Source organism: Hirundo rustica, chromosome 7, assembly GCF_015227805.2.
Source record: "Hirundo rustica isolate bHirRus1 chromosome 7, bHirRus1.pri.v3, whole genome shotgun sequence".
NCBI classification, from domain to species: Eukaryota; Metazoa; Chordata; class Aves; order Passeriformes; family Hirundinidae; genus Hirundo; species Hirundo rustica.
The window spans coordinates 7,291,362-7,314,958 of NC_053456.1; the positions used below are offsets into that span (position 1 = coordinate 7,291,362).

The 23,597-nt window shown below is 38.6% G+C and overlaps 1 protein-coding gene across 3 annotated transcripts in view; it reads right to left on the reverse strand.

Moving 5' to 3' along the window:
• SLC35F5 (solute carrier family 35 member F5) overlaps positions 1 to 23,119 on the reverse strand; it is a 29,823-nt gene extending 6,704 nt beyond the window's left edge. The window contains exons 1-15 of one of the 3 annotated variants that reach the window (XM_040069293.2): positions 23,039 to 23,119; positions 22,584 to 22,623; positions 16,756 to 16,826; positions 15,110 to 15,188; positions 12,132 to 12,273; positions 10,959 to 11,102; positions 9,049 to 9,111; positions 7,800 to 7,881; positions 6,252 to 6,442; positions 5,028 to 5,109; positions 4,606 to 4,693; positions 3,994 to 4,058; positions 3,560 to 3,664; positions 2,943 to 3,102; positions 1,431 to 1,521 (exon numbers count right to left, since the gene is read on the reverse strand). In XM_040069293.2, coding sequence (XP_039925227.1) covers positions 1,431 to 1,521; positions 2,943 to 3,102; positions 3,560 to 3,664; positions 3,994 to 4,058; positions 4,606 to 4,693; positions 5,028 to 5,109; positions 6,252 to 6,442; positions 7,800 to 7,881; positions 9,049 to 9,111; positions 10,959 to 11,102; positions 12,132 to 12,266 — 1,206 coding nt within the window. In that variant the 5' untranslated portion in view covers positions 12,267 to 12,273; positions 15,110 to 15,188; positions 16,756 to 16,826; positions 22,584 to 22,623; positions 23,039 to 23,119. The other 2 variants (XM_040069292.2, XM_040069294.1) reach the window with 2 other exon arrangements.
• Positions 23,120 to 23,597: the final 478 nt, after the last annotated feature.

Sequence of the window (23,597 nt, forward strand, 5' to 3'; positions counted from 1 at the left end):
AAATTACAGAAAAATAAATATCCAGAAAGTTAGCAATTATGAATATTGTATAATTACCATGCCATTTAATAGCATATTGACATTTTAATCAGGTTTCTTTTAAGTAAAAACAAAGCTGGCCAGAGGCACTAATCAGGCAGCCTGAAGCTGGAAGCTAAAATTTCTGTCAGGTCATCTGAGATGTGGACAGGAGACCAGTGTGCACAGAGCCTGGCTTAGGATGTTCTGATGTCTCTATGACAGAGACAGACCTGCACAAATACACCTGTGCAAAAACCTCAAAGACTACAGCACTTTGCCTTTAATCAGGGTCCCTCACTTGTGGTTCTAAGACGAGTAATTTATTTTCTGAAATGTAAAACAGAAATGATTTACTTCCCACAACATGAGTTAAAAAGGTAATTTGCCCTTTTGTTACCAATGTCAGCTGAAAGTCATCCAACAGAGCTTTGCAGACATTTCTGCTACTTGAAATGCCTCCGTGTTGCATTAGTACGTGAAGAATAAATTAATTTTACAAGATTCGGACTCTGTGTTTACTCAGAATAAACAGCCTAGAGATTAAGCTGTTTACTGGGAATTAGAAAAGCATAGTCCATTTTTCAGTGTATCCCAGAAGAAAGTTTAGATGAATCACTTCAGAAGACAACCTAAAATTTTCATATATTGATATAAGTAACTATATATATATATAGACCTCTACCAATGTATTTGCACATGCACACAAATCTGTGTATATCTAAAATGTGTACTGACACACAAACCTACATATAAAATTATTATTTTTTTTACTACCAGCATTATCACTAAATATAAACCTAATTTAACCTCATGAAAGTGAATTTTGGAAGAGGAGTCTACAGATATTTTATTCCTTGTTTCCTTTACGGTTATCATGAGTTATTTACCATCCCATAACAATTTATGTCTCAAGTGTGTATTGCTGATGCTGTAAGAGCAACACAAATACAACCGTCATATCAACAAACGTTTTACTATTGCTGGAATCACTGCAGTGTTTGCTCTATTTCCATGCTGGAATATGCAGTTAGACTAACATAAAACATGCTGCCTATCATATGTTCATTACAAAAGTATTTATTCAGGGTCTAAGTGTTTCTGACTTTTCTTTTCTTATACTTGCTTTTGTTTTTCTGACTTATTTTCCAAAATCCACACTGACATGAAGGAAAAGCAAAATAGCCATTTGTGTTTGGGGTTTTTTTAACTCCATTTTTACATGCACAAAGTTTCAGAAGTCCAAAGGTGCTTATTACAATTTACTTGTAAAAACACTGAACAGCAAAGCCTCTTTTTTGGCTGGAAACATTCCATGTGCAAAACGTGACTAATCTCTTGTACCAAAAAACACAAGGAATTTAATTGGAAGAAATTCTGTAAATAATGATCAAAATTTAGTAGTACCTTACCTTTTGCATGCACATGTCAGCTATTATGGACAGAGGTATTGTAAGGCTTAGGGCAAGTGTGCCTATCAGTGATGAGGTAAGAAAGCAGCCCCTAAAAGACAAAAAAATAGTAACAATTATACAATTTAATGACAATAAATAATAATTATAATAATGAGGTCTTGCTTAAAAGACAATAAAAGTAATGCATCAAATAAGGAAGACATTTGATGAACTGTTAGTTACTGTTTAATAATCAAAAATTAACTCACACCATCACAGTCCATCATAAATCTGAGAAAGTACATAGAATTCTTAATTAGGCAATGGACGTCTTCTGGGCTGAGGCTTAATTCCCATACCAATCTTTTGAGATGATGGAAATTCCCCTATTTCACATGCAGTAACTTCATCTAGAAAAATCTGCATTTTGTTTCCATACCATGACTCTCTACAGCGTAAGAGGCTGCTTCTGAATTACAAGCAACCTGTCCACAGAAAACTGTAAATGAGTAAATGGTAGAGAGTCCAATAAAAATTTATCAGCAGGTTAAAAAAAAGAAAAAAAAAAAAAAGAAAAGTCACATGTATCCCTACATTATTTAGTTGGGTGGAGTAAATAAGTAGATTAAATGGTATTATTTATTTCCCAAAAAAGTACATAAGACTATACTAGTGGCACACTGGACTGGTAAAGAATGATATCAGCACAAACTCTGTAATTAGTCCCAATCCAAAACTCTAGAGAAAAGGAAGTAAAACTAGCCTGGAATATCATTCTGAGTAATCAAACAAATATCTTGTATGTAAAAACTCTATGCACACCCATATACTTAGCCCTATGCTAGTACTTGATTTTGGGACAACAGACAATGTTTGAGGTTTGGGGGGGTTTATGTGTTTGTTTGTTATTTTGCCTAAATTAAAATTACACTTAACCTGACACTGATACTGAGCTGCAGTCTCATCTTACACATCAGATATAATCACAAAAATATTGTATCAACAAACAAGTTCAACTGCAAAGGAACATATGCTACAATGCATTTATACCTAGGTCTGGTATAAAAGTTTGCCAATAAGCAAAAAACTATTAAAATACATATATAACTTCAAATTTGAAAAAAACCAACCAACCAACCAAAAATCCACAGCCCCTAAAAAAACCGAAAGGTTTTTGTGGAACTCCATCTACTCCACCTTGATCTTCTGTTGCAATATTGTCACAGAACTCCTACAACACAATCCATACTCTCCTTTTGTTACTGCAACTCTGTAGCACAAAGTCTCTTTGTTAATTCTGGAACAAACTAAGCACACAGTACTTAATTACTACAGGAACACATCAGCTACTTCTTAAAGTTAGCTGTTGTCTTAACAGGACATTGTGACAGTGCTAAAAATGCACATGTGGACAGAAAAAAAAAAATGAAAAAGGGCACAAACGCCAACCTAGACAATTTTACATCTCAACATCTGAGAACAGAGGAAAGATAATTCATGTGAAATGTATTCAACATATGGAGTACATACCACAGCCAGAGGAACTCTGACAAAACTGTTCCAATAAGGCCATTTATGACAATGCACATCCATATCAGTTTATTGGGAAACTCAAATGCTTCAAACCCAGTATAGTGAAGCAGGAAGAACCCTGGCCACAGCAGCAACAGATTAAACAGTCCTACAAAACCTGAATATAAAAACAGTATTAAGTAAATCACAATAAATATTCTTCAATATAACCAAAATCTCAGCTAAAATCTGCTATTTTGACAGTATGCATATAGAAAAGCAGCCATGAAGCAGTATTTTAAATCTTTCAAGGGAAACAAATGTAAGAAACTTAACCTGAAATTCACAAACTAAATTTGCATCACGTATTTACAGCTTTGAAATTGAAAAGAAAATAAAAATTAGAAATCTCATTAAGTCAGTGGGGCTGTCTGTATACCTGTTAAAGCTCTAAACAAGGAACAATTCACACAACAGGTGTCTAAAGGACTCATAACCCTGGGAGTAAGAGACTTTCTCCACTTCCTTGGCTTTTCTAAGCCCCTTTACCACTCAGACACAGTTCAGTGCCTGAAAGCAAATCATATAATCACACATTGAACTAAAACTTTCAGCAGAGTTACTTTTGGTCTTACCAAAGAACATTGGTATGTCAAGTTTATCTTCTCTATCTACTTTCCTTTTTATCATGACTATGTAGACAGCATACAGCATTGCTCCTACAAGAGACCAAAGGGAACCTGGAAAAATGGAAAAAATACTCCCTTGAGATAGGCCAAACATGTTATGCACAGTAGCATCAACTCTCCTAAACCTCTGTTGATTACAGAATCCATTACTAAATGAAAAACATGGGAAAATGGAGAAAACTCTGATGTGTAAATACTTTCCCAATATAGGCATAGGGCGGAAAATTATCATAAATGGCGAGTTTTAGAAATTGAAACTAAAAACCAGATTGTGAAATGTTACATGAATAAGACACAGAGCTTGCTATATGACTACTTAGTACTGTCAGAAGATGGTATTGATCACTGTCTATTCCAGGATTAAAACCATAAGTAAATACCTATTGTATCTTTTCCAGCAGATTTTTCAGATCCAGAAAGGTTAACAAGCACCACACCACCAATGCTAGCAAAAAAAAAGAAATGCAAAACATTGCTTGAGCTCAGGAATTTCTTTACAAAAACAGATAAAATAAAAACAAGTATACAATTCTATCTTCAGGTATTTTTACTTAACCAAAACGCACTTCTGGAAAGTCAAAAAGAGTTCTCAACTGCTAAGGCGTGATCCTAAGTTAAAACCAACCAACCCCACTTTTAACTTCCCAGAACAACACATCAGGCATCTAATGAAAGAGGCTGACAACACTGAATGTCAAACCTCTTCCTTTTTCATCATTTACGCAAAAATAAACAGACCACGAATTAACAACAAGAAAATAAGTTCATCTACTTCCGACAGAAATTAATCTAGTTTCCTACGGGAGAATGAGATTTGGAAATGGTTCATGCTATGAAGCATTTAAAAAGCAGTTAATTCACTTGCTCTATTCAGCTGTGAAACAAGGATTTTTCTAAAAAGTGATGGGTATAATTTATTGTCCCAGATACCACAGTTGTCCTCTCACTGTACTAGGGAGTTTTGGAGCAAATGTTCCCTCCCATTATCTTACCTTAAAATAACAGCTAATAATTTGGACAGGGTAAACCGATCTCCACTGTTACTGGGAAAGACTGCAGCTAAGATTAATGTGAAAAGTCCTGCAAGAGAAATTCAGAGGAGTTTATACAATCAAGTTTTGCCAGTAGTTTGCTCAGAAAGCTACATAGCTTCAAAGCTATGACACTCCAAATATATTTCTTTAATATACAGATGTAACTGGAAAAGTACACACGTAAAAAGCAGGGGAATCATGAAGGGGGAATCATACCCTAAAAAACCTCTGCAAATACTAAATGAATTTTCTAAACACACATATTCAATTCCTTTAGGTCAAATCCACAGGTAAAAATGCTACACAAATCCATTGTAACATGAGATTAATATGTTATAAACAGTGTTATAATGCACATCTGGTAGTTAAATAAAACTTACCAGAGGTTGATGACAAGATATTAACTATGGCAACTTGGGTATCTGACAGAGCTTCTTGATAGGAGAAATTTGCCAAGAACCACTGGGGCAAAAGAAAAATAATTTTGTAATTATATGGGTAGCAACAACAGAGCTTAAGATTCTCAGTGCAATAAAATCCTACATTAAGAAAAAACCCTGATTATTTAATCAAAAATAAAATCATAACTATGTTTTTAGCTTAAAGACACTTCTAACTTCTATTAAAGTGGAAGGCACATTAAAAGACAGCAGCAAAGTTAGAATTGGCTCAAACCAACCACATTCAAGTATGTGTTTAATTACAAAATAACATACTTCATAAGTTAAAAAGAATTAAAATGACATTATAATAGCTAGTCTGTAGTAACTAAAGGTACTTTTAACTTGTTTCAGAGTGCTTCAAGATGATAACTGCACAAAAGCTGCAAAGAAATTTCAGTAATGCATGTGACATTAGTTAGCCTAATGAGGTTTTTTTAGAGTACTTAAAAACAGCACACATCTCCAGTGTTAAAAACAAGCATCTCTTACATTCAACGCCTAAAAAATATTTGATTCCTCCATAAAGGAATAAAATGGCAAGTGTTTTCTCACTTCTTGATTGAGATCTCGTTGATAAGATTTCAGATATATTCTAAGGAAAGTAATCACTCCCTAGTCTCGATCAGAAATACATGAACATGCCAGTAGCGTCCATGAACAGAATAAACAGGATTTGTTTTGGACATGAGGACACTACCCCAGATAAAACTACAACATTATTTTCTGGTACATGCATCAGTGGTATTATATTGTTGATGATAACACTAGTAATGGTAACAATAACGTGTAAAGAGCTCTACTATCTGAGGAAAAGCTGTGATGGGTCCACACTACAGAGAAACCATTTGGCAGCATCAGTGAAGGTCTTTCTGGTAAAGGTATCACTGATCTGCCCTCTACATTTCTCTGTTTCAAAAATCCTGCCACTGGAATCTCCCTCTCCCCCCAGAACTGAGGCATGATGCAGCAACAGCATCTACCAGCAGATTCATAATTAAATCTTGCACAATCCATGCCCAGCACAAGAATATTTTTACTTCTTATGGTACGTTTATAAAATAAGGTTTAAAGAATACAAGTCATCTCTAGACTTATTCACTATTATCATACAAGTTTTAAATGCAACTTCACTTCAGCTTTTTGAAACTATGGAGCACATACCACAAAGCAAAAGAAAAAGCTGATTTTTGCTACTTGGCTTGCAGTGAGCTTTCCTACAGTTTTTAAGATAGATTCCTGCTCCTTCACTGTTGGATATGACATGCGGGACAGCTTTGCCTCCAAAGCATGGCTTGATGGGAGCTGCCGGATCTCCATGATGTTACTGAACCTCACACGAGGCTTTTTGGGTGCTTGAGAGGAGGAGATAAAAAGCAAAAGAAAAAAAAAACAAAAAAAACACCAAAACACAGTATTATTATTAAACTTTTTGAGCCAAAGCAATATGCAAATAAATCTATGATGTTGTAACACACCATTGATTCCAACATCGCAGAAATAACAGGCTCTTTTCCAAAGAGAAGACATGACATCGGGATTTATTAAACTAATATTTTGCTATTCAGGAGGCCACTAATAAGATAAAGCACAATGAATTACTGTTTTCAATCAGTAAGTTGTCCACCCACGAAAACCTCACTGAAAAGCACCACCCCTGCTCCCTGTCAAAAATATCAAGAGAATGTAACAACACATTTTTAGATAGGAATTATTCCATCTTGAAAAACATTCTGTATATAAGATTTTCTTTAATTGTCTAATAGTCAAAGAGCGAAAACCTGCACACAACTCTACCTAACTGCAAGGACAATGTTTCATTCAGAAGATTAAAGTCCAACAGACCTCAAAGCTTAGCAGAGACCATAAAGTCACTTGCCCTTTTGAAATCCACTCTCTAACTAACCTTGCAAACTAGGATCAGGTTTTATTTAGAAGGTTATTTTAGTCTTATTAGCTTCCACCATAAAGAAAACACTACACTAAACACTACAGGCAAATATTAGCCTAAATCAATCTGAAACAAGACCTAATTTCCTAAGAAAAAGCAAAGGGAAAGCTGCAGCTGGAACAATTCCGAAGTGATTGGTGCACGTTGCCACTGGAAGCAGAGCCTACCAAAGTGGCTCCTAATGTGTGCCACGAAGAAATTAAAAGAGCTTCCTTTTGATCAGCAGGGACTCTTTTGCTGAGGACTGGCTAACTGGATGTTTTGAAGCCCACCTTTCTACAACTGGCTGGGACAGTTAAGCCAGTTTCAGGTACTATCACAAGATAGTGAGGTTTAAATAAAACCAGAACGCACATAGACTATTAAAATTCTTACTTTGACTGCTTTGCTCCTGCTCTAAAAAGGACAATAGCTTGTTTTTCCAGAGGCTGACTCACTGCTGCTGGTCTTACAAGCCCAGAAGGAAAGAATCACAAGTACTGAACCCAGTTGGTCCCTTGAGATAAACATAGGCTGCATCTGTAGTGACCAAGAAAGGTAAACTGAACGACAGGCCTATGTTTTCTCTACCTGAAAGTAAATATATGAGACTGCAATTCACGCAACGAGAGATTTCAAAAAAGGAATAAAAAGGGGGAAAAAAAGGAGGGGGGGAAAGGGAAGCAAGTCCTGCAACGTGACAGCAGTTATACTAAACAAAGAGAAAAGTAACTCCTTCACCAAAGAACTAACATTACAGCATTCCAAAAGTCTTTACTCACTTTTCTCTGCATCACTACTATTACTGCCATTTTTTTCAGTTGGCAAATCATGAAACTTTACAGGAACATATAAAGGTTCACTCTGCAATGAATCAGTATAAGTAAAAATACGGTTAAGCAGGATATTTAAATTATAACCAGTAGAATTTATTTAGTGAATTAGAAAACTAAATAAAGAAAAGCTTGGTGAACAGTAAGAGACTCAGACTTAAAGGAGATCTGCACATAGTGGATAGACTTGTCAAAATTCATGTATACCATATACTGTATGTTACACATGTTGGTAAAACACAGTGCTAAAAGAGAACTGTGCTCTTTTGTGTGTATCCTCATGAGCACAAAACTTATGGCCAGAAAAATCACACCTACTGACTTAAAATTACAAAGTAAGTCAACAGTATCACAGATATTATATCATTAGCTATAGCTTCTGTCCAAATTGTAAAATAGAAACATGAAATACAGAATGTATGTACAAAAATTCCTGTACCCATTTTTTTCCCATGACCCTAAAACCCCTTATTTTCTTCCCTAGCCCTAAGCATCAAAACGCTTTGGGAAAGATGTACAATACAAAAGGCACTTAGAAGTATTTCAAGCAATTAAAGCTTTTCCTAACAAGTCAAGTTTAAAGCAACATGTTTAGATTAAAGTAATAAACTGTAAAAGTGAAGTCACAATAAAGAACTGGTAGTTGATGTTCATTAGGCTTGTCTAGGATGAGAATTTTAGCAGATATATAAATTAATGCAAAATTGCCCGTCTTTAGAGTCACATGATCCTAATGAATTGAAAAGACCAGGAAGATTTTATTCTTAGATACAGATAGATAAAGTTGAAAATCCCTGAAAAATTAAATGAAGAATACATCTGAAAAAATGTCACTTCAAGTAATTCTGTATAAAATATCCATACAGTCATGTGCAATACTCAGTTGCTTCCCCCCACTCTATTAGAGACAATACTGAGTTGAATATGTAAAGATTTCCTCTGTACAAGATAATATTCTTCAACAAACTACTACAGAAACATTCAAGTAAGTGCTTTATTGAGCTGAGAACCCATATTTCTTATAGTAAGCAATACCATTATTTGCAGTACTTAATTAGTAACATCTAAGTATACAAGTTACCAATTCCCTTTGACTAAAACTATTACACTTAAAACTGCCATATTTTATAAACAGTAAGTCAAGATAGTTGTGCCATGTAATTGTAAAGCACTGACCTTCATAAATTAAGGCACTTACCAGAGAACTGTTCACAGTGGTATCTGTTGTACAAGCAGCAAAATAACCTTCAGCATCTGCAAACTAATTACAGAAAATTTAATATAATAAAATACCAAGGCAAAGTAACTGAAATTTTTGAAGAGTAAGGGTTTTTTATGACTTTTTCCATAATTCCATCACAATTCCCTCTCTCCTCTCAGCCTGCCTCCCCAATACCAAGAGGGCTAACAAGTTCAGTAAATAATTTCAGTGCTTCCTTGTACCTCTTGAAGAACCCCACTGAATTCAACTACCCTGGCACAAATGCAGGAGGAGGCTCTTAGATAAAGAAAATCTGCAAAATTCAGCCTTAGGGACACAGTCTCCACTAAACAATTGAGCATTTATTAACAACAAGCTGCTCTTTCTTCATTTCATTTAGGCAAAGCTCCCTTCCCTCCTCCCTTTTGCACCTTACCAAACCCACATTCCCTGACCTGCAGCTTGCTCTTCTACCATGATGGTAGCAAACCTCCAAACAAAGCCTCTAATGTGGAAGAGAACTTAAAAGTAAGGTTAAGTAAGAACTTAAAGTAAGATAAACTTATCCATTTCAAGGCACTTGCAATAATTAGAGTTGAGTATTTAACTACACCTCTTGAGGGGGAAGGAATTTTCTACAAGCACGTTACGGTCTTGTCTGCACTGTTCTTTTGAAAGAGGAAAAATATTGGGATTCCAGTGTCATGAGAGTCACACACAACATGTGACAGACTGGGCACTCTTACTCATTGCATTCCAGTTTGTATTTCATTACTGTCATCAAAGAAACGAAATTCTGTTTACTCCCTAATAATCTTATGATGATTCTGAACAACATCGAGTCTAACACATGCCACGTTACATACAAACACTTGGTATTAAAGGCTGATCTAGCAAAAATGATATTAAGATTTAGCCAACTTTAAATGCTCTATGTGTTTAACTCAAGAATTTAACAAAAGAATTTTTTAGTTGTTCTCTGTGTTTTGTCTTTTCTTAAAAAAAAAAAAAAATCAGATAAAAGCCATGTAACACTTTAAATATGTTATGCCTACAGCTGTCACTATCAGTGAAGTCTAACATATCCAGAAAATCTTAAGTCAGTTTCTTTCACACAAGTTATTTTCTATAAAGACATGTTGATTAACAGCATGTTCTTGGATCCCATTTTCTGTTGTTTTTTTTTTTTTTTTTAATCTGAGATTAGTATCAGGCCAAATGCCTTACTGCTTCCTGAGTGCTGCTGTTCCACATTTTGAAACACTGGCACAGAACAACTGCTCTTCCCAGCACCTTTTGGAAAAAAATCCAGTATTTCTGTCATATAACAACAATTTTAGCTTCTAGCACAAACTATGTCTAACTCTGGAATGGGCATCAGAAGGTCACTCATGCATAAAAGCTGTAAAAAACCAATATTAACAACAACAAAAACATAATTCTACCACCCTTCCTGAACTTAACTTTAAACCCCTCAAAACAGTCACCAAATAGTTCACAGTTGTGCCAGAGACAAAAGAGTCAGAGTTAAAACCCAACTACAAAGTTCAAGTTGTGATTCCATTGGTTACAGATGTTGGGGGAGTTAAAGGGAACCAAGAGCCAACAGTGAGTTTCAGAAGCTCTTGCTAAGAGGAATTATCCCCTGCAATTGCTCAAGATACAAAACCAGGCTGCAGGGACCAATAGTCTGGCCCAGCAGAGCATTTCTTACATCTCATAATGCTTTTTCTTGCTTCTCATCCTCTCACATGACAACTGCTATTGGCTGCCACGTCTTCTTGTAGCATGATCCAGTTTATATCTCAACTATGTAATCTTTGCTCTTCTCTAGTCTCTATTTTCAGGCTTTTTTTTTCCTGTACAAACTCAGACAAATATCACATCTACAGAGTTATAATACTTACAAAAGCTGCATGCCTTCCACGAAACCCACGAGTACACTGTTGCCTCCATGGCTTCCAAACAATAAATCCCAAGAGGTATAGAACAAACATGGATGTTTTTGCAAATGTACTGAAAAAGGGTTTGTTGTACCTTGTAAAAACATACTGTGGAAAGAAAAGAATTGCAGTATCCAAAATTACCAAATAGGTAAGAATTCACAAAATTAATGAACAGGTGTAAATATACAGTCCAGAACAGTCTGCTTCCCAAACTAACAGAATTGTGAGTATTGGCATGGATGACCAAAGGAACCAAGTGGCCCTACCTGTTCTGGGGGAATCCTCTCCCAAACTGCCTCTAATGCCAACAAAAAGGAGCCTTTTTATAAGAAACAATACCACAGAAGGAAGACTACTTATCACTTATATCTCACCAAGCAACACATTTATATGCTACCGAACTCAAATAGCACTGAAAATACATTTACGTACAAGTATTTTCTAAATTGAAAACCACTTTTATAAGCAGTAGCATATTAATCATAAATTAGAGAAGATTACTTTGGCTAAATAATATTTCAGTATCAAGAGTGACTCCACCGACTCATTCCAAAAAATGTTTTATTAATAAATCACATGGTAAGCACAAACGTTTGTATATGCTTAGTTTCAAAACTGATATAGAACATAACTTAATGACAGTTCAGAAAGCTGAATTTAGGAATTTATTAAAAACTCAATTTCTATTGCTAAAGCTCTGGTTTAGGTCCTAAAACTTAACATGAGATAAATACCACAACAGTTTCAATATGCTTAATACATGAACTAGATAAAATTACAGGGTTTAACTCCATGACCTGAGTCCTTTCATCCTGGACTTCTGGATGTTCTGAACTACAATCCACCAAATCCCTCAGCTTGCCATGCTACAGCTCATTCACTAATTTTTGGGAACCATATGGGCATTATTTTAATCAATATGGAAATGAACTCCATGATTACAGTACAGAGTTATGAGTTTATGCTCTTTAAAGTCATCAGTAACACCTTCTGTCTCAGAAGAAACAGGCACTGAGTTGAACTGTGCAAGTTTTAGTGGATTCAGGCCGGTGAAACACCGAGTGTTTGATGACCATGTTTCTGCTGCATCTTTCTCATTTGCTTCCCCTTTAAAATGTGTGGAACAATACTTACAGAAGTGAGTTCTGAAGAGGCCACCCAGATCACGTCAACAAGGAGGAGAATGACAATTCCTAGAGCCATTCGCCTGCGCTGAGCAGATGAACTGCTCTGGGAGCTCATCCGGTTCATGATAAAAACCCACACCATTTGGAACCTGGGCAAGAGGGACACAGAAACAAAACACAAAAGGTTACACAAAAAAATAAACACTGGGGCAACTGTTTCATATATATGAATGAACAGGACCTAACCGGCAAGGGCACACATGGCTGTGCTGTTAAAAGGCAGATCTCTGACAGATCTGGCAGCAAATTTTCAGAGATGTTAGGGACAATTAGAAAGAAAATTTTGACTTTGCAAAACTTTTATCAACTGCTTTATGAAGTAAGCAAAAAGTAGGTAAAACACAATGCCTTTTTGGAAATTACACTATGAGTTCTGCAAAATTTGAAACCACTATATTTTGGTAAGTTCAGATACCTGACAGTATTAGATTGATGTGTTGTGACAAATGTCAGAAACGTGTTTAAACTTAGAGGCATTCAACAAATATTTCAGAAGACATAGGAAAACATTTGGTAAGCTATAAGCAACAAGAGGTGATTCAAGAAAAAAAAAGAATAATTAATGGTAAACTTAAAAAAGTAGACTACACATGCAGTTGAATAAATATATATACATATATATATATATATATGGCTATTTGGTAATTTATGAAATATAGGCATGAACCAATTCCAGCAAAAAATTGTCTAAAATCCACTACTGCCACTACAAGGGAATTCAGATTTGTGACACAACTTTACAGTTGCCCATTGGAGGGCCTAACTTTATGGAAGGCCTAAATTTAGGAAAACTTTCAATTATATTACTGAAAAGCTTCAAATACAAGTGACAGAGACTGATGACTCATACTAGAATTCTTCACAAACTTTCTAAAGTCAATCAGACATGTATGTGGCATTTCTATCATCAACATTCACTTATTTATGTATATATTTTAAGAACCAATTTATTATGAGTTCATTAACTACAGATGGCATAGCATACCATAAACTCAAACACCATCTCTGAGAGAACTGCCATCTAAGTCATTTTTAGAGAGCAGCTTCTGACTTTCACAGTAAATAGAGGTCATCCGCTTTGCTATTCTGGTTTGGTAAATTTAAACTGAACTTTGTTTTTTCCACATGTGTCAGCATACAAATACTTGCTTTCTTTTCATTATTGACAAATTATTTATGAAAGAGACAGTATAACGATGTCCTCAACAAGTGAGGAAGGTACATTACTTTTTTTCCAGAGTAGCCTGTTCCTCAGATTAAGGGTTTAAATGTCCAGATATGCACAAGCACATTGGAGATACCAGCACTGTTTTCTGCTCTGACTCATATCTCTATACAGTCTCTGTAGCCATGTTCAAACCTTGACACTTTTTCCTCCATTTCTTAAAGGGCTTCTTTCAAAAGTAAAATGAACAGGCAGAGTTCCTGGAGTATAATTATGCCACTAGAACTGTGCTGATATAATGCATGTGTGGGCATCAGTTCTAGATAATTACTTTGCTTTTTTGATGAAATGGTGGGACTGACAAAAGGAAGCAGAAATCTGTAAGTAGAGAGAGGCAAAGCTAAGAAAGACTCAGCAAGGAACTATAGTTTCTACTTGATACAGAATAAAGAAGAAAATTTCTTCTTAAAGAGAGAGCAAATAAATGCATTATCTTAAACTCGAGGAAACTAATATAAAGGTTTTCATGCTTGAAAGCTTGTAAAGGTTTTTTCAGTTCTTAGGAATTGGTTTAACAGTCACTACATAATATACTCTACAAACTTTGCCTTCATTTCATTATGACTAATAGCCTACAAGCCATTACATGAAGTTATATATAGCCTAAAAATTGCTCATGTGTTTGCATAATATGCAGCTTGTGGAAGCTGGGCAGAGAAGAATCCCAAACAAGCTGGAAGGAAGAAATCTCATTCCTGTCAGGCTATAGCACAACACATGGACAGTGGGAAAGTATCCTAGAAATAAAAAGCACTGCAGCCCTCCACCAGCCCTGTGCTGCAGGCAGGAGGGGAGAAGTAGCTGGGGAGACAGGAGGGAATTGTGTTTCATTGTGGAGGGAATGGCAGCAGCCTGATCAACTGGACATCTCCACATCAGAAACTCCTTCACACCTACAGCTCTGCTGCTCTCACCACAGCCTGCTTCAAAGCACGCTCTGTGAGCAGAGATCATGCACAGATAACGTTCACATTCTGCAATTGTTTAATCTTGCACTCAGCCTGTCTACATTCAGCTTGAATAAATCCCCTGCTTTAAAATCCTTCAACAGGAGCGAAGTAAAGGATGATGGAACATCCAGCACTTAGATAAGAGGTTACACATGAAGTTATTCAGTCTATGCACATTTTACACCATTTCTGCTGTACCTTTGATAAGCAGATGTTAAAATTCTAAATAAAGAAACCATAATTATGCCTTGGAAGTTGAATTTTTTAATATATTGCAGTAAGAGCAGCTATTACTTTCTCATCTGACTACCAAGTATCTGTTTAACATTTCTGTGTGCCTAATATAGCCTTTGCTTGATCCTTCCCCAACAAGGCAAAAAGCTTAACAAGAAAAGGTGACTACAAAGTGCAGCATGATCACCTCCAAGGTAATAAGCTGACTAAAAAAGTTACCAAGCAGCAATACTAAAATGCCTGTAAAGTTCATCAGAAATTCAAAAGCCTACTGAAACCTGAATATTAAGTTTTAGGACAGAATTAAAACCCTGTAAAACATCACACAAAAAGCAAAGACAGATTGAAACTACTATTTTGAGAAGTTTTAGACAGATACACTGTCTCACTTATTAACAGTGCTCATGAACTTGCAATGAAACACAATTCCACACTTTCACGTTTGGCTTCTGTACATTGAGGGTAACATGCTCTGATGGAAATGAACACACAAGAACAAGACTTTGCTCATATTACCTTCCACAATAACTGTAAAAAGGAAACAAAAGCGGTGACTAACAAACTTCACACTTCATGTCAAAGTGAAGATAGTCTCCTAAAAAAAAAAAAAACAAAAACAAAGCAAAGTGTGAAACATTGTGTGCATAGGCACATTAAGCACTTATTTTTGCAAAAATTTTAAGTTCCACAAGTGTCTTCTGCAGCTCAAGTCCTAAGTGTTGGGTACATACAGATCTAGAAGCTTAAGAATTGGTCTGTATCAAAAATGCCAGCAGGGCAGCCCTGAACTGCAAGAAAACAGGATCACCACCTACTTTTGATATTACAAACAACATGGTCCCTTCCTTATTAATACACTATAGGAGGTTCATATGAGGAACATGAACCTGATGATAAGTTCTGATTTTCTAAGCTATGCAGAGAAAGGCATTATTTATTAAGTGTACTTTCCTAAGCAAAGAAATTAAACATTAGAACTAGGAAGGTAGTGGAAGAAAATATAGGCTTGTTGGCCTTAAAATAATCTAGAAAGATACGGCACCTCTGTGCAATGTCTTGTGAAAGCCAAGTATCTTTCCTTAAATGGATACAGCATTATTATTGTATTAAAACAAAACATCATCTTACATAAAACTTTTTTTTTTTAATTTTTAAACTCAGATCCTATAAGCACAGTCAATAAAATCCCCTTTAAAACTGTTATGTAGGAAAAGAATGATACAAAAATAGAGCCATAATTTTTATTGCCTGGAAGTGCTGGAATTTTTAAAATTATTATTATTGTGGAATGTTGCTAAGCTCTGTTTTAGGGATATCCTGAATCAACAGGAGTCACACACTATGCTAAGGAGTTTCTAATTAGTGTCCCAAACAGAAGTAGCAGCAATGACAGAATTAAATGCTTACCCAAAATTAGTTTCTGATCCCCTGTCAAGCATGGCTGAGAGTCTGTAAACTGTTAACAGGGAGCAATAGCTAAATTCCTGCTTTTCACCCATTACATTAAGAGGTAACTCATAAAGAGGGACCCCACCAGCCTATGGCTCAGCCCCCACTGAACTCAACATTTACACGCTGCCAAGTTCAAACCTTTTCCACAGTTGACCAAATTATTGTAATGGCTGAAAAGAAACCAACAAACTGGAAGATACATATTTTAAAAGCATGTGATTATCTGTCTTCTATTCCACAAAGACAATGCTCACTGTAGATTCTGAACACAAAGGCAATTAGTCACAAAATCACCAATTATTCTTAGTTGGAAGGGACCCACAGGGATCATAAAGTCCAACTTTTAAGTGAATGGCCTAGGGATTGAAGCCACAACCTTGGCATTACTATTGTAGGGCTTTACCCTTACAGAATATTTAATTTACCAAGTGCACAAAGTTATGATAAATTTAAGCCACCAGAAGACAGAGACTGCAATAAAAATTATGGTTTAAAAGTAAGTATCACATTCTACTCTATTAATAGAGCAGAAACTTCAGAATGTTTGCCCTTTGTTTCCATTATTAGAAAACAAATATGCTTTCCACATGGTGTAATGTTAAACATACCAGCTCAAATCTGACATTTAAAGGAATATTCATTTAAAAGACATTGCTTAGTATCATTACAATTTTCAGCAGACATCATTGAGACCCTTTTTTTTAATTTACCATTCCAACAGTCTTAGAGTTGGTGCTGTCATCTTGCAAAACCATTTTTCAGCCAGTTACATGAAGATCTTCTGAAAAATAAACATCAAAAATTTTCTTGTCATGACACTGTACTTCGATTTTAAAATGCTGCAGTACCCTAGATCATGTAAGAAGAGTCACCACTTCAATTTATGATATCAAAAAGATATCAAAAGCAGTCTACACTGTGTAGTCTACGGTGCATCTTCACACAGCTGATTGAACTAAAGCCAAAAGGCTCAGCAGCCTGTCCAACTCTCCTCTTCTGAACATGCAACAAGCAGCTTCTGAGGGCAGGAAGTAAAACTGCACCATTGATACTTCACGTGCAATCTTATCTGGACAGCATCAAATGTTCCTTTGTGCAGATTATTTCCACATTTAAAGTCCTGCCCAAGAAGAGAAAATCACATGACATTCACAAACTTTTACTGCACTGGCGATCAGGGAAGAGAACGTTATAGGACAAAGAATTACCAAATCGTTGCAAAACAGAAGTATTGCTGTTCTGGCTGTTCCAGGAGGAAAACACACAGCCTGGCTCTCCCCTCCACCACGAAAAAAATAGAAAAAAGGGACATAACAAGAATGCCAAAAGACACAGAACAGCATCTCAGTCACAGTCCATGGTGCAAGCAAGTCAACTGGAAATTATTCCTTGTATCTACTCAAGATTATTTCATATACAATTTGAAAGACAACATATCAAGATAAGGCTTGCAAGCAAAATAAATGGGTTTCGTTTTTCCAGTTATACCAGCTGCACCAACAATACAAGTTCTGGGATACAACCTCCTCCCCCTTTTAACATGTTCTGTCATCAGGTGATTCTTGTTTCATATTGGATTGCTGTTGAGATAAGAGAAACAGAGACACTGCTTTCACTTTAACCAGAAAAAAAAAAAAACAACAAACCAAACCCAAACCAAAAAACTGAAAGTAAAATGATTTACATATATATGTCAAAATCTGTAAGCGTACATTAAAGCAACATTAATCTAACAAAATTCTGACCTCCACTCAACCTCCAAAGGGTACCAGAGATAAGAGCAAAGGCAAGAATATTCACAAGAGATGGAAAAGTGAGCCTTATGCAACATGACTGTTACATTTACTGCAGCCCTGTTATTTTTACTCAAGAAAGTTTCCTGTAGGATCTTAGAATATAGTGAAACAAAAGATCCAAAAAAGCAACCAAGTTTTCCATGCCAGTACTGAGTTCTGCAAGCAGAGATCACCGCTCCCATCTACATAGGAAGCTACACAAGACCAAAGTTTGCACAGAAAACACATTAATCTTATTACCAGAATAGGAGAATTTAGCTTAATAAAAGGAATCTGGTGGTATGTAACAGTCATGCTATCAAACTGTCATGGCACAGCTGGATCTGGGTATCTAAGGAATAAAAAGACCACGGATGTTTGAATGTTTTCATGAATGAAATGAACGCTTCCTATTCAGCACTTACTCAAAATTCATGAAACAATGCTTCAAACAAATTCTCCTATCTAGAACTAGCAGTGCAGAGTATTAATTTGTTTTATACCTCAGAGTCCCTATCAGCTAGCAGCCTATGCAAGCACACAGTTCTCAGTAATTCCTGCAGCAGCCCCAGCAAGGCTGCGGGGACCCTGCAGGACTTGAAGTCTGTTTGCAGTGAATTAGAAACACCCAAGTTTCAGGTCTGCAGAGTGAAAGCTGACAAGCAGAACACACACTGACCTCCTTGTTTTTCTTGTCCAGCAACATTAGGAGAAAAAACCTCCATGTCAAGCTGCCAAGGCCTCTCTAAGCTTCACCACATACAGAGCAATCTCTCAGCCACCAGTAGCTCCACATTTAACATCAGCTAAGGATTACAAATGACATCCATTGCACGTGCTGCAGATCTAATCTTGTCTAGTGCAAGGACTAAACATATCGTGCTTTGTCACAGGGTATACAGACGCAGATCCCTGATAAGAACCAGCAGGGCAGCTTTCAGAGAGACACCCTGGCAGCTGAAAGCTGAACCTTCCAGGCAAGGTAAAAATCGGCGAAATCACTGCATTCAGAGTGAATGGAGGTCTCCTTCCTGCCAACAGGTATCTTTGGGGAAAAGCAACAGGAAGAAAGAGAAGGAAATGTCAAAGAGAAAGAAATAAGTCTTAATGCACTCAGAGAAAAGTGGATGCCTAAAAAAAAAAAAAAAAGACATATGCCTGGGGACCTCGGGGGAGAAAGAATGAGCGAGCTGCACTCCCACCTAGAACACTGGAAAATGCAGGGGGAAAGAAAAAGGGGGCTGTAGTCCAAGCAGGGGAAACACGTACCCCTCACACCCCCAGCAAGGCAGGACAGTAATGCCAGCCCAGAATCAATTAGGTTGGAAAAGAGCTCTGAGATCACCGAATTTAATCCCTGACCAAACACCACCACCCTGTCAACCAGACCATGGCACAGGCTTTCCTTAAACGCCTCCAGGGATGGCAACTCCACCACCTCCCCGGGCAGCCCGCTCCATTGTTTAATCACCCCTTCTGTAAAGAAATTCTTCCAAAAGGTTCAACCTGAACCTCCCCTGGCGCAGCTTTACACTGCGTCCTCTTGTCCCGTCACTGCTGTCCGGGAGCTCGACCCCCGTCTGGCTCCTGTCAGGGACTTGTGGAGAGCAGCAAGGTCTCCCCAAAGCCTCCTTTACTTCAGGCTAAACTCCGTCAGCTCCCTGCTTATAGGACTTGTGCTCCACACCCTTCAGCAGCTCCGCTGCCCTTCTCCGGACACGCTCCAGTGCCTGAACGTCTTTCCTGTAGCGAGCGCACAGAACAGGACACGGCACCCGAGGCGTGGCCTGGCCAGTGCCGAGCACAGGGGCACAATCACTTCCCTGTTGGCGCTGCTCGCACTACTGCTGGAACAGGCTCGCTCCGGGGACAGCGGAACCCCTCCGCACACCCCCAGCCCGCCCAGCGGAGCTCCCCCGAGGCGGGGAGCGGAGAGCGCGTTCCCCGCACCGCTGTCACGGGCGGACGCGGCCGAGGGGCGGCGGGACACGGGGCACTCGCACGGCCCCCCGGCCCGCGCGAAGGGACAAAGTTCCCTCCCAGGCCCGGCCCCGCTCAGCCCTGCGGAGCCTCTCGCCCGCGGTACGCCTGCAGCGGCGGAACCCACCCGCTCCCGTTCCCGGCCCCGCTCCCGGTACCTGAGGCCGCGCCGGGCCCGGCGCCCCCCGCGCTCCGTCCGGCGGCGGCACCGCCCGCCCGCGCCGGACACCCGCAATCCATCCCCGAGCCCGCGAGCGACCGCCCCGCCCGCCCCGCCCGCGGGCCGGCCCCATCGACCCGCTCGGCCAGCAGCTCCACACCCCTGTCCTGCCGCCCGCCCCCCGCCCGGCTGCGGGAGGGGCTGCGGGGGCGAACCGCGCCGGGGAGAGCGGCGGAGGCATCGCTGTCCCCACCACAGCCACCATCACCCTCCATATCGCTGTCCCACCACAGCCACCATCACCCTCCATATCGCTGTCCCACCACAGCCACCATCACCCTCTATATCGCTGTCCCCACCACAGCCACCATCACCCTCCATATCGCTATCCTCATCACGGCCACCATCACCATCCATATCCCTGTCCTAACCACAGCCACCATCACCATCCATATCCCCATCCCCATCCATATCTCTGGCACCAATCACCATCCCTAACCCCATCCCAGTGCCCATCCCCATCTCTATCCCCGTCCCCATTCCGATCCCTGTCCCCATCACTGTCCCTATCCCCGTCTGTCTCCCCATCCCTAACCCTCTCCCCGTCCCCATTGTCATCACCGACCCCGTTCCTATCAGCGTTCCATTCACCGCCCCCATCTCCATCCCAGGCCAAATCACTGCCCGCTTCCTCGTCCGCATCCTCATCCCGATCCCCATCTCCATCCCGTTCCCATCCCGAGGCTGCCGCTGCCCTCTGCGCTCCGTGTCCCGCCGGACCCGCCGCACTGGGCACGGCTCCGGGGCCGCTCCCGGCTCCTGCCCGGGGGAACGGGGACGGAGGGAGCGCCCGGCACAGCGGGGAAGAGCCAGAGCGGGCTGCTAACCCCGGCTCCTGCTGGTGCCGGCACCAGCGGGGTCCGTCCCGGGATCGGAGCTGGCAGCGGGAGCAGCGCCGGCTGTCCCGAGGAGACGGAGCGTCTGTAAGGAGGGAATGGTAGAACAGCTCTGATGGAGCAGAGCTTGCTCCGGAGACACGGGCACTTATACAGGCTCTCTCAAAATTGTAAGATAAACAAGGAAAACAACCTCCAACAAACTAACCAACCAACCAACCAAACCAAACAAACAAAAAACCCCAACCCCCCAAGCAATAAACTAAAATATGGAGGAACAGAGAAGGCAGAGGAAGAGAGCACTGGAGTGAAGAACTAGAGATGGAGAAGTGGGATGGAGCTTTAAACTAGTCTGTCAAAAAAAAAAAAAAAAAAAAAAAAAAAAAAGGGAAGAAGAAAAAACAAAGTTTGCAAGACCTTGAGAAATGTCCTGACATGCAGTGAGGCGGTGGAATCTTGGTTTCATAGCTACCATAATCTTTATACTCTGTGATACAAAATCTCAAGGGACCTGAAAGTAGTGGCAACTAATTAAATTTTTAAAATAGATGTCTGCTTCACTATCAACACACTTATAAGAGCGTAAAAAAGTGATAGTGTGTAGACATGCAAACTAAATTAAAGCAAAAATTTGAGATGTATATGTTAGTGACTAACAAGCTGTAAAAGGAAATACTAGACAAAGTCTATCAAAAACATTGAATAAAATGAATTATCATAGGCTTAGATGAAATTGCAAAATCCGTTTCTGGTCCTGTTTGGTTTGGTAATCAATGTTAGTACTCTCTGTAGTCAGTGTTGATTAATATTTAAGAATTAAACTCACAATACCAACTTAAGATAACCAGGTGTATGTCACATCTTGCAGATTATTCAGTATTCACCTGCTAACAGAAATAAAGCTTTTGGGAAAATTTAGCTATTACATATTTTGGAAATTCTACAGCAAAAACTGCTAGGAAACAATAGTAAGCAATATATACACATGAATAAAAAGGTGTTTAATTGTTATTAGGTGATACATATGATATAGCTGAGAAGTTATTTTCAGTGCTACTCACACTTACAAACTGTTGAAATCAAACATGATATTTCACCCTTCCTACAGGTTGGTGATTGAAAAAATCCATTTCCCCTCATATAAAAATGTGATATCTTATTATCATATATCTGGGTGAGTGTTGCTGCTGGGCTTGAGTTATTTTCTGTAGATAAACAAAAGTTACTTCTTAAAACAACAACAACAAAACAAAAACAAAAACAACAAACTTGAAGAACTTTTAGTGTGAAACTTGTTAGAAGACACAATCCTTACCCAGAAGAATTTATAGCATAAATGGCACAAGGGAATGCAGTGAATTATGCTCCTGGTTCAAACTGTCCTTTTTTAATGTACTCTGAGTATACACTATAAATACAGTATTGATTTGTTGTTCTCCTGGCCTCACTATCACTATTGGCCTTTCAGCCCAAATTGCCCAAATGGTGCTTTTACATGAAATTGTGACTTTACAACTTCGTAATGAGATTTTAGGTAAACTGAATTTCTTAGACAAAGCTTCAAGAACATAGTGGTCATCTTGAAAGGATGCATTCTGTGGAACTCAGAGGAGTTGAAAGATATATAAAATGTAACTGCAAAAACGTGTGTGCATCTCACAGCATCTGATTTTCCTGGGTCTAGTTGATCTTTGTTTATTATTTATACAGAGACTCTGTAAACTTACATGGCTTATCCAAGGTCAGTCGGTTCATCAGCAGCAAAACCTGAAGACAAAACCAAAGAGTTATGACTACAGTACTCTAACAGAGAAACTGCATTTAATACTTTCCTATAGCTAATAGTGCCTTTACTAAATAATACATTGAAAAATATTATGCATAATTTATATGAAAATTGGGCCAATGTTTTATATTAAAAAAAAATCCCCACTGCATTTGAACAGGGAGAATTAATAAGGCAGCAGGGAAGGCTGAGATTCCCAGGCTCTTCTGTCTTACCTGATCGTTCCATTGACAGAAAAGCTCAGCTTGGTTTGCTGCCCCTGGAAAATGCTTTCCCACAGCATACTGCCCACTTACTGATGGGCAGTAAGTGATGACAAAACATCTGTGATATGCAGATTTTCTCTCTTTTTATGCATTAGTCTCCTTCGACAGTGGAAAGCACATGAAATCCCACCTGAATTAAGACCAGCTTCCTGGGTGTAGCTCCATGTGTCCTCTCAGGTATAAGAGTTTTCTTCTTTAGGAGGAAATGCAGCAGTTTACACTTCAGTATGGCAACACAGTTAAATCCTCCTTGTTAAGGTTCTGATTTTAACCATTTTGGCTGGAGCAGGCAAGCAGAAGGGCACTGTTGTCCTTCAGATGGAGTGCCAAGATTTCTTCATCACAGGATGAGACCCTTATTCTGTGGTTCCTGGGGCATTTTGAGATAAACAGGTCAACATTGTCAGAAGCCCAGAAGTTTGTAGTTATTACACTTAAAAATATCACAGGACTTCTGTATTTTTAGCTCTTGATTAAGTAATTTGTTTCCTATTGCAAAAGTTCACATGATGATCTTTTGTCCTCTCTGAAAGAAACTATTATGAGAATGATTTCCCGTTTGTTTTTACTGCGCCTTTTTCAGGAATTAGATTTTAGTAAACATGTAATAAAACAATATGTATCTTGAAAGTATACACATACTGCATATTTGTTTTCCTTGTTGTGAATATTTTAGTTACATACACAGC